This window comes from Neovison vison, chromosome 4 (genome assembly GCF_020171115.1).
Source record: "Neovison vison isolate M4711 chromosome 4, ASM_NN_V1, whole genome shotgun sequence".
Classification (NCBI taxonomy): Eukaryota; Metazoa; Chordata; class Mammalia; order Carnivora; family Mustelidae; genus Neogale; species Neogale vison.
In genome coordinates, this window is record NC_058094.1 from 1,573,759 (window position 1) to 1,584,897 (window position 11,139).

At 64.1% G+C, this 11,139-nt stretch overlaps 1 protein-coding gene across 2 annotated transcripts; it reads left to right on the plus strand.

The window, feature by feature from the left end:
* The first annotated feature begins 2,506 nt into the window (after positions 1–2,506).
* On the plus strand, positions 2,507–10,579 carry LOC122905499 (cytochrome P450 11B1, mitochondrial-like). Of its 2 annotated transcripts, XM_044247066.1 has the most exons (9): positions 2,507–2,745; positions 3,177–3,332; positions 7,093–7,292; positions 7,422–7,625; positions 7,903–8,057; positions 9,140–9,306; positions 9,731–9,809; positions 9,907–10,104; positions 10,466–10,579. In XM_044247066.1, exons 1-9 carry the CDS (start codon positions 2,507–2,509, stop codon positions 10,577–10,579), a joined length of 1,512 nt encoding a protein of 503 aa, XP_044103001.1. The 2 variants fall into 2 exon arrangements, with proteins under 2 accessions (XP_044103001.1, XP_044103002.1); XM_044247067.1 differs by lacking the exon at positions 9,907–10,104.
* The last annotated feature ends 560 nt before the right edge of the window (positions 10,580–11,139 follow it).

Sequence of the window (11,139 nt, forward strand, 5' to 3'; positions counted from 1 at the left end):
TCTCCTAGAGCACCAGTGCACGCATAATGCCATGCTGGGAATGTAGTATCGTGGTGTGGAGGCCCAGAACATTCAGGCCATCCCCCGTCAGGTCTAGCTCTCGCAGAAGGGCAGCCACCTCAGCTCCGGCAGCCGTCTCAGACCCTGGGCCCAAGGGCTGAACTTTCCCCTACTTCGCTTTAGTAAGCCCCACGCTACTCGGTTCCAGGAATCCCCACCCCGCTCTAGTAACAGGAACCCATAAATACCCCTGCCTTTACCAAGCTCGGCATCCGCGTCTCTGCTCCGCTGCGCCGGCTATACTTGGGACCAAGCTTAAGTTTGACAAATAAACCCTCGCGTGGTTGCACCGGTGCTTGGCTCCTTGGTGGTCTCTCGGACGGGAAATCTCGGGCACAACAATGGAAATAGAGGGGCGGGGACTCCCGGGTGCCAGGGCATGTTCTGTGCGGAGCTCCCTGCTTCCAGAAGAGGGGCCCCCGTGTTCCCCATGACCTGTGCGGTGGGCATTGCGAGGCAGCTGATGGGGCCAGGCCGGGCTTGGGTTTGCTGCCCGCAGCCCAGGGGAGGGAGTCAGAGAAGCCCCTTGGGGGCGGGCTCCGTCCCTGCACTGGGGCCGGGGAGGACTAGATATAAAGTGTGCACAAGCTGGGACCCAAGCCCCAGGGCAGGAGGAGGGAGGACCCTGCCGGACTTGCTCCCAGCAGCCCACGTGCCAACCTCAGCTCTTTTGCAGAGATGGGCCCGAGGCTCAGGGTGCCCGTCAGCGGACGGTTCTTTTTCCGGACACTGGGCCTTGGGGCGCCCGCCTCATTCAAGGACACCTTGCACTGGCCTTGCCCTGGCCCGCCTCCGACTGTATTCTTCTCCCTGCCACGCCGGTGCGCTGTCAGCAGGAACAGGCAGTGCCAGGGCTGGGGATCTCCCTCTCAGGCCGCTTGGGCCCTGGCCCCCCAGCTCTTCCTCAGAGCAACCACCCTGCCCCGCCCCCCCAGGGCCTGCCAGGCCTGTGGGTCCATGGGGGGGGGGATGCAGGAGCCCACTGCGGCGCTGAGAGCCCTCCTGGGTGCGCACCAAGGAGGAGGCTTCACAGGATGAGTTTTCCGGATCCTGCTCCCGGGCACAGGGCTGGGGCGCCGGCCCGCGCCGGGAGTTCGGGGCAAGTGCGGGACCGTCCGCCGCCGGCACCTCCCTGCTGGAGCCGGCTGCACTGTTCCTCTCGGCGGGAGAGGCTGGCTCCGGGCCACCTGCCTCCCCAGGTCCTCGTGGCAGGCTGTGTGGGGACACGGAAAGCCGACCGCTTGCGATAGCCCTGTCAGGCCTGAGAACGGGCAGAGAGGTCCGGAGGGGCCGGGAGGCGGAGGGCCCATGGGCAGGGACGGGCAACAGGAGTGTCCGGCGTGGCGTGGGCCGATGGGCCTCCAGCCCGCCTCTCTGCCCGAGGACCGCTTGGGCCCCCTCCGGGGCTGAGGCACCGTACACATCTCAGCTTGCTGAAGGGGCCTGCCTGGCCGTCCTGACTCCGCGGCCGCCGCACCTGAAGACCTTCCCCCAAGCCGCCAACCCACGGAAGGGGCAGGAGCAGGGACGGATTCTGCAGGAGGGGGACCCTGGGAGGTAGCAGGAGCGAGGGGCTTCTGTCCCCTTGTCTGGGCATGGGAATAATGACGGCCATGGGAAGGCTGCCAGGAATCGAGGGGATAGGTGCCCTGGGACCCCGAACCGTGGACCCAGCCTGCAGAGGGTGGACAGCCCACGCTCGCAGCACCCCCACCACAGACTCCACGCTGAGGCCCCCGGCCTGAGCTCGGAGTCTGCATCCAGGAGAGCACGCTTCCGGAGGAGGAGAAAGGAGGGCGTGGGCACCGAGCACAGGCCCGGGCGGGCCGGCCAAGCTTGGGCCAGGGCGAGCGAGCCTCCCCCGGGGCCTCCGCCACATCAGTGCCATCCCCAGGTGTGTCTCTGGGTTCCTCTGACTGACCCCCAGCACTGAAAGGCCTCACTGGCGGGGACTCGGGGACTCTTGCCAGCTCAGGGCTCCTGGTTTGAGTCCCGGTCCCCTGCACCTAGCCGAAGGCCTGGGGAAGAGCAGACAGAAAGGCCCGTGCGTTAATGGGATTGAGGCCCTCGCCCCCCTCCAGCTCCCGTCCCAGGCGGCTCTCCTCTATAAGATAAGGGACCCATCCCTCTCGCTCCCTTCCCCCACCGGGAAGGGCGGAAGGGCCCCTTCCCGGCCGCCGACCGGCCGACTCCCCCGAGCCCCCAGGCCAGACCCTGCACAGGCTCTCAACAGCCACCCGCCTGCAGGTCTTGCGTAAGTGGGAGACAAGACTCCCATCCATCTCTTTCCGCTTCCTCCAGCCGGAGGCCTCCAGCCCTGACCCCTGCCTTGGGTTTCCTGGCCTGGTCCAGGGACAGCTTCTCCCGTGACGTGGTCAGGTCGGCCGCTCCAGGCCTCCGGCGAGATAAAAGGGTTGCGCTGCCCAGGGGTGGAGGGACCTTCAGAATGGCACTGGGGGCAAAGGCACGACCGTGGCTGGCAGGGCGCTGGCTGTCCCTGAGCTGGGCACGCACAGCGGGCACCAGAGCCGCTCAGGCCCCCAAGGCGGTGCTGCCCTTCGAAGCCATCCCCCGGTGCCCCGGCAACAAGTGGCTGAGGCTGCTGCAGATCTGGAAGGAGCAGGGCTCCGAGAACCTCCACCTGGAGATGCACCGGACCTTCCAGGAGCTGGGGCCCATCTTCAGGTAAAGCCCTTCCTGCCCGCCTGGCCGAGAGCACCCTAACCGGCTGTCCCTCTGGACGGCTGAGTCCCGGCCGGGCGCCTCGCACCTGCGCTGCCCTGTCCCCGCCGGGCGCCCGTGGCCTGGGCCCTGTGTGCGCCCTTAAGAAGGCAGGGTGGGAGCCGAGCAGTGGCTGCTCTGGGCCTTTGACCGTGGAGGCGGCGGCTCTCGGTGAGGACGGAGCAGTCCCCGGCTGGCCGCTGAGAGGGCGGAGCGCAGACAGCAGAGCCCCAGAGGCTTCCTGCCTTAGACAGGGGAGGGACCGCCCGCTCTGAACCGGCGTCCACAGTCTTGCACGAGGGAGAGGACCCCGGAGACAGGCCGGCTTGGTGCTGCGGAACGAGGCCCAGGGGAGGGCAGGCCCCTGTGGCAGGGCCCTGAGCTTTGTCCCGCAGGTATGACGTGGGAGGGACACACATGGTGTACGTGATGCTGCCCGAGGATGTGGAGAGCCTGCAGCGGGCCGAGAGCCCTCAGCCCTGGCGGCCGCTCCTGGATCCCTGGCTGGCCTACCGACAGCATCGTGGGCACAAATGTGGCGTGTTCTTGCTGTGAGAGCCAGGCGGGGTGGCGGTGGCGGGGAGGGCGGGGGCCGGGGCCGGGGTGCGGGAGGGGGGCACGGGTGGCGCGCGCCCCAGTGCAGGGTCCAGCCAGGTCCGGAAGCCCACAAGCGCCCCTGGCCAGGGAGGACCTGAGCAGGTGGGCCCTGTGTGTCGCAGGGGCGGGAAGGGGCCGTGGGACCCCGGCCCCAGAGACGAGGAAGGATGACCACTGGCACGAGGGAGCACCCACTCTGCGCCCGCCTCCGCGCGTTGTCCCGGCAGGGTGGGCTTCTCCCTTCCGATAGGCTGGGACGCCCAGGCCTGGGGGAGGGGTCACCGGCCAGGCGTCCATGTCAGCCTGAGGGTCCCCCGGACTGCAGCCCTCTGCACGAGGTCCCCTGTGGGACTTGGAGGTGAGCGCAGGTAGCTCAGGATGGGGAGGCTGGGGTGGGGAGAGGGCGGGCAATAGGAAAGGCGCCCTTGTTCAGAAGCGAAACTCTAAGCGAGTGCCCGTGCGAGCGTGAGCCTGTGCGTGTGCCCGTGTGTGTGTGGCTTCCTGGCGGGCGCTGTCCGCAGCCTCCGAGCAGGTGCTCGCTGTGAGTGCTGCGTACACGCGCGTGTGTCTCCGTGTGCGCGTGGGTTGAGCGCTCCCGCTGTGCTGTGGCAGCGGTGCGTGTGGGGATTGTGGGCGTGCTCACGCGTTCGTCCTGGTCAGCCAGCGCGTGTGCAGGCGTCCCGCTGTGGTATGCGCATCTCCCTGGGCGTACGTGTGTGCACGTGTGCACGTGTGCGCACGTGTGTGCACGCGATTGTTCTGACGACCTGCCGGCGGCCAGCCGAAGCCTAGAAGGTGTTTCTGCGTGAGTGTGGCTGAGAATGCAGGGGCCTCCCCGCCCTGCGCTGAGGGCGTCCGTCCCCAGAGCCGCCACTGCCCTGGGCCCTGCTGCTCTTGGAGAAACTGGTCTAACCATGTCCTCATCACCGGGTGGGGGAGAACGCTTCTCCCCTCCCCCTTCCCTCTCCCCCTCCCCCTCCTCCTCTTCTTTTTCCCCTCCCTCTTTCATCTCAGCCCCCTCCCCTTCCCCCCTCCTCCACCCCCTCCTCCTCCTTCCCCCTCCCTCTTCTTAGCCTGTCTCTTCTTCTCTTCCTCCTCCTTCTCCGGTTCCACTCCTGTTCTCCTCCTCTCGCTGCTCCTACTTCTGGCTCACGGACGTGTCCTCACAAGAACTCGCGCACTAGGACCCGGTGTCCAGTGGAAAATTCAACACTTGCGTGTGCTGCTCAGCACTCACCACGACGTGCGCACTCTGGATCCCCGTCCCCCACCCCCCCCAACTCCCCCGCTCCTGCAACCACCCGGTTTGTTGTCTGGATTTAAGACTCCACTTTGGTTTGATCTCTCTGGGTTTCTTCATTTGCTTTGTTCAATTCCATATATGAGCGAAACCTTATGCTAATCTGTCTTACCCTGACTGACATTTCTCACTTGGCCTAATACACTCTGCGTCCATCCATGTGCTCGCAAATGGCCAAGATCCCGTTCTTTTTAGGGACTGAGTAGTATCCCATCATGTGGACGAGTATCTCTCGGTACCCCCCTCTCTGGGCCATCGTAAACCGTGCTGCAGTAAACACAGGGTGCAGGTACCTCGTCGCATTGGTGGTTTCATTGTCTTTGGGTAAATAACCAGTAGTGGAACTCGTTTTAGCTTTTTGAGGGACCTCCACCCTTTCCTCCAGAGTGGCTGCACCCGTCTGCATTCCCACCAACGGTACACAAGGGTTCCCCTTTCTCCACATCCTCGCCAGTGCCCGTTGTTTCTGTGATTCTGATTTTAGCCGTCTGACCGCTGTGACGTGATGTGTCGTTGCAGCTGACGCGGACCTCCTTGATGATGGGTGCTGCCGAGCGCCCGTTCACCTGTCTGTCGGCCATCGCTAGGTCGTCCGGGGAAGAAGGTCTCTTCCGGTCTTCTGCCATTTTTAATGGGATCGTTTGTTTGCTCGGTGTGGTACTGCTTGGGTTCTTTGTATGCTTTAGATATTAAGGTTATCATACGTACCCCTGGCAAGTATCTTCCGCCAATCAGGAGCTTCCCCCTTTTCCTTCTGTTGAAGGTTCCTTCGCTGTGCAAAACCTTTCCAAATTTTGGCAAGGTGCGGATAGCTTAATTTTGCTTTTCTTTCCCTTGTCTCGGGAGACACAGCTAGAAAAATGTTTCTGTGGCCCGTGGCAGAGTCATTACTGCCTGCCTTGTCTTCTAGGAGTTTTGTGGTTTCAGGTCTCACACTTGGGTCTCTCACCCATTTCAATTTATTTTTCTGTGTGGCGTGAGGCAGTGGTCCGGTTTCATTCTTCTGCATGGGGCTGTCCAGGTTTCCCAGCGCCATTTGTTGAAGAGACGGTCCTTCCCCATTGGCTGTCCTTGCCTCCTTCGTCATAGGTTGGCCGTACAGTTGACCGTACAATCACGGGTTTGCTTCTGGGCTTTCTATCCTCCTTCATCGATTGGTGTGCCTGCTTCTGTGCCAGCACCACACAGAATTGATCGCTAGCGCTTAGTCGTATGGGTGGAAATCTGGCGTTCGGGGGCTTCTGGCTTCCTTCTTCTTTCTCAAGGTTGCCTTGGCTAGCCAAGGTCTTTTGGGGTCCCAAACAAATATTAGCATTCGCTGTTCTAGTCTGTGAAAAATGTTGCTCTTGTGATAAGGATTGCACCAAACCTGTAGATTGCTTTGGGCAGCACGGACATTTTAACAAGACTGGTTCTTCCTCACCATGAGCATGGGATGGCTTTCCGTTTCTTTCTGTTTCTTTCATCTGTGTCTTATACTTTTCTGAGTACGCGGCTCGTACCTCCTTGGTTAAGCGTATTCCTAGATATTTTGTTATTTGGGGTGCAACCGTAAAGGGGATTGTTTTCTTCATATCCTTTACTGCTAGTTCATTATTAGTGTACAGAAATCCAACAGGTTTCTGTGTATCGATTCTGTGTCCTGCGACCTTATTGAATTTAGCTATCAGTTCTTTTTGTTTTGTATTGGTTTTATTGCTGGACACTTTAGGGCTTTCCCTCTGTATAGTCTCGTGCCATCGACAGGTGGCAAGAACATTTTATTACTGCTTCTTTACCCACTCGAGGTGTAGCCACAGCAATCAGACAAGAAAAAGAAACAAAAGTCATGCAAGTAGGAAAGGAAGACGTACAATTCTGGGCTCTGTTTTGAGCACGTGACATGACCCGTGGTTTGGCTCCTGCCCTGGCGGACCAGGAGACAGGCCGGGACGGACTAGGTGTGACTGGCACAGGGATAGCATTCTCAGCAACGGGGAGGGTGGGAGGTGAACGTGCCAGGGGCCTTTGCCTCTGGGGCCTGGTGTGAGCAGGGTGGCAAAGGCGGACAGGAAGTCGCCCCTCCCTCCTTCCTCCTGGGAAAGGGAGGGCCCAGACGGGTGCTGACGGGCCAGCAGGAGACCTGTAGGTGTGCACGAGTGAACGCCAGGAACCCACGTGGCGTGGCCAGGCAGAAGTTCTGGGTCAGCCCCTCTTTAGACGGGAGCACGCTGGGCACAGCACGCAAGGCCTCCCTCAGAGAAAGGGCTGCGGCTGAGCCCGACAGGCAGGCATCTGCCCCTCAGGACCAGCAGGCAGCTCCCTGCCCGCGCCCCACCCCGCCCCCGTCCCCTTGGAGACGGAGAAGATGTGTCCAGGGCTGGCCCCGAGCTGCTGACTCCGGCTTCCCTGAAGCTCCTCTCTCTGCTCTCCAGAAACGGGCCCGAATGGCGCGTGAACCGGCTGAAGCTGAACCCAGACGTGCTGTCGCCGCAGGCGGTGCAGAAGTACATCCCCATGGTGGACGGGGTGGCGAGGGATTTCTCAAAGGCCCTGAAGGCGCGAGTGCTGCAGAATGCCCGGGGCAGTCTGACGCTGGACATCCAGCCGAGCATCCTCAACTACACCGTAGAAGGTAGGGAGGTGCCGGGCTCTGTGGGGCGGGGGCAGCCAGGATCTGGACTGGGACCGTGTGGGTGTGCTGCAGGAGGCCCCCGTGAGGCCGTCGGCTGCCCGAGGCTCAGCAGCCATACCCTCTCCTCAGCCAGCAATTTAGCCCTTTTTGGAGAGCGGCTGGGCCTCCTCGGCCCTAGCCCGAGTCCTGCCAGCCTGCAGTTCATCCGGGCTCTGGAGGCCATGTTGAAGTCCACCGCGCAGCTCATGTTCATGCCCAGGGACCTGTCACGCTGGACGAGCGCCAGGGTGTGGAAGGAGCACTTTGAGTCCTGGGACTACATCTTCCAGTACGGTGAGGCCCAGAGACGGGGCAGTGCCGGGTAGCAAGGACACCAGGGCCCCCAGGAGCCACTCACCGAAATCGGGGTGGGGGCGCTGAGGCCACTTCACTGGGCTCATGGCGTCCTCGGGGCCCAAGAGACTTGGCAGGGAGGCTGGGCTGGGCTGGGCCGGTCCTGAGCATCTGGCACAGGACCAGGGAGTCTTGGGGGTGGGGGGGCTGCCAGTGGAGGCAGGAGGACAGGTGCTGCCCAGCACCGGGCCCAGGCCCCTGTTCTCCTTCCGCACAGCCAACAATGCCATCCAGAAAATCTACCAGGAGCTGGCCCTCGGCCGCCCACAGCACTACAGCGGCATCGTGGGGGAGCTGCTGATGCACGCGGACATGACCCTGGAGGCAGTCAGGGCCAACTCCATCGAACTCACCGCCGGGAGCGTGGACACGGTCAGGCCGGCAGCCAGCCCTGCCCTAGCACTCGGAGCCTCCTGACTACAGGCGGTGACCCCCATGCCGCGTGGCTCCCACAGGCCCCTGTTTGGAGCGGATGGAGGGCTCTGATCTGAGGGGGTTGGGGGGGAGAGGACTCCGGAGCTGATCTTCCCAGGGAAGGGTCTGCAGATGCTCTGGAGGGAAGCGAGCTCCAGGCCCAGTGCAGAATGGGTGAGGCCCAGGGACGTGCAGCAGCGCAGACCCCTGCCGACGTCTGGGCCGTGGGAAGGAGGGGGGCTGAGGGGCCGCTGCACAAGGAGGGGTGTGCACAAGCAGGGATGCCCGCACAAGGAGCCCCTGCCGGGGCCACAGTCCGTTTGGCTGTCATTACAGAGGCTTCGGAGGTGAAGGGCTGAAGACACAGAGGGCAGCAGAGGCTCCAGCTTGTGGAAGAGAGAGCAGCTGGCAGCCCAGCCCAGGGAACGGGGTGCTGTAGGGAGGTGCAGGCAGGTCCCAGGGTGTGGAGTGCAGTGAGCCTCCTGCCCTACAGCCAACCCTCATCTGCCAGCATCCCTGAGGTCCTGCTCTGGGCCAGGCCCGCAGGCTTCTGAGCAGAGGCACAGAGCCCTGGCTGGAGAAAGCCCAGGAGCAGAGGCTGCGGTTCAGCCACTTAGGGTCCAGGGTGGCCCGTTCCTGTTGGGACCCCGGGGTCTGGGCTGACCTGCCTATGGGAGCCCAGGGGACATGACGCAGTGGGTGCCAACGGGTCTGGGGATGAAGGGTACATCCCCCCCACCCCCCGTACCTATACACACTTGAGTAGATGGATTCCCGAGGAGGGTGAGAAGCAGGCCCTGGGGGGACGGGAGGAGGTGGCCTGGGTCTTCACCAAACATGGGGACACCTTCCCTGAGGGATTCAGTGGAAGCAGATGAGGCGAGTGTTAGATCTTGAGGTCTCAGATCCCCAGGGTCGGTGCTTCCCTGGGCACGCACGTCCACCCCCGGGGGAAGGCCGTCTTCCTGGGGGAGAGCCCCTGGGGTCGGAGGTGCGTGGCCTGTGCCAAGGTCTGAGCCCCGCACCCGCGGCTCCCGCAGACGGCCTACCCCTTGCTGATGACTCTCTTCGAGCTGGCGCGGAACCCTGACGTGCAGCAGGCCCTACGCCAGGAGAGCCTGGTGGCCGAGGCCGGGATCACTGAGAATCCCCAGAGGGCAACCACAGAGCTGCCCCTGCTGCGGGCGGCCCTCAAGGAGACCTTGAGGTGGGTGTGGCAGACCCTGGCCGCCCCGGCTGCCCCGGCCCCAGGGTCTGGAGAGCCGTGCTCAGCGGACCTGCAGACAGATCCTGGGTTGACGAGCAGCTTTGCCCCGGATGCGTGCCCTGTAGCCCCTCTCCTGCTCCCTGAGGGTAGGGGCGCTTCTCTCCCTGGGATGCCGCTTCAGCGCCCTGGGCGCCCCCTCGGCTGCGCCCTCCTCGGCCAGACCGCTCAGGCCAGGAGAGCTTTGCCTGGGCTCCGGAGGTGCGGGGAGCCCGCCCCTCACGGTCTGGGCTTCCCGGTGCCCGAAGCCACTTGTGGGCGTGGCGGGGAGCTCCCCTCGCCGGTGCCTCCTGGGCTAGGAAGGCCGCAGAACGGAAGCGAGGGTCCGGGGGAAGCTGAGGTCCCCGTTGGACGCCCCTGTGCACAGGCTGTACCCCGTGGGCATCTCCCTGGACCGGCAGGTGGGCTCGGACGTGGTGCTGCAGAACTACCACATCCCGGCAGGGGTGAGTGGGGCCCCACAGCCCCTGCAGCAGACGCCAGGCCCGGCTGACCTTTGCCCGCAGCGAGGCGCTGACGCTGCCCCTCCCCACCTCTCCACAGACCGTGGTCAAGGTGCTGCTCTACTCCCTGGGCCGAAACCCCTCTGTGTTCCCGAGGCCGGAGCGCTATCATCCCAGGCGCTGGCTGGACAGCAGGAGCTCCGGCACCAGGTCCCCCAGCCTGGCCTTCGGCTTCGGCCTGCGCCAGTGCCTGGGGCGGCGCCTGGCAGAGACAGAGATGCTGCTGCTGCTGCACCACGTGAGCAGGCCTGGGCCGCTCTGGCCGCAATGACATGCCACTGGCGGGGCCGGGCCCGGGGTGGGGGTGGGGGGGAGTGGGTGGGGTGGGAGCTGGGCGTGCTGGGCGGCCTGGCTGGGGACCACTGGCTTCCCCGGCACGGCACGCAGCCCACGGAGCAGGGCCCAGGAAGGAGAAGAAGCCTGGGGCCAGGTGACATCCGCGAGTCGAAAGGGGACCGGGAGGCCAAGCTGGGTGGTGGGGTCGCTGTGCTCGCCCTCCGTCCCACCCCACCCCACCTCACCCGGGGAGAACCAGGGGGAGGCTGGGCCAGACCGGGGGCTGAGCAGTTGTGCAGGTGGAAGCCGCGCCTCTGTCCTAGGTGCTGAACCACTTCCTGGTGGAGACCCTCACGCAGGAGGACATAAAGATGACGTACCAGTTCATCCTGCTACCCTCCACCCTCCCGCTGCTCACCTTCCGGGCCATCAACTAGTCACGTCACCATGCTGTGGGGACAGCCGCGCCACCAGCCCCTCCCTGCCTGACCCCAGGCCACCCCGTTATCTCCCAAGAGCCCTGCTCCCTGCCCCGCGACACTGTGCGGCCAGCACCTTGCACGAAGGGCCGGGGGATGACTCTCGGTTGCACGTCCTGGCTGCGTGCTCAGTCCCGCCAGTGCCCTGTCCACCAAGGAGCACCATCAGAGGGCCTTAGAGCCCCTGTCACCCCACACTAGCTCCAGGGTCCTCGGACCCGCCCCGCGCCCGCCTCCCTGTCTAGTCTCTCGGGGAATCCTCAGCCTCTGTACTCAACTCTATCCCCATGAAGAGCTGACAGCTGGCGGTCCCTCGGTCCTGCCCGTTGCCACTTCAAACGCCACACTCTTTGTCTGCACTGCTCTCGCCCGGCCCAGAGCTTCGAGCTGGGCTCTCAGTCCCCGTACCTGTTGCGCTCAGGCTGCTTGGGTCCTCCCGGCACTGCCAGGCTCTGGTTGTGGCTGAAGCACCCAGCCGGGGAACCAGACACGCGGGTCGGGAGTCGTGTGTCCCAGAA

Coding starts and splice junctions, on each gene's coding strand:
- LOC122905499 (XM_044247066.1), top strand. CDS start 2,507: ATGGCACTGGGGGCAAAGGCACGACCGTGGCTGGCAGGGCGCTGGCTG. Junction 9,307..9,730: donor GCCCTCAAGGAGACCTTGAG/GTGGGTGTGGCA, acceptor CCCTGTGCACAG/GCTGTACCCCGTGGGCATCT. Junction 10,105..10,465: donor TGCTGCTGCTGCTGCACCAC/GTGAGCAGGCCT, acceptor CCTCTGTCCTAG/GTGCTGAACCACTTCCTGGT.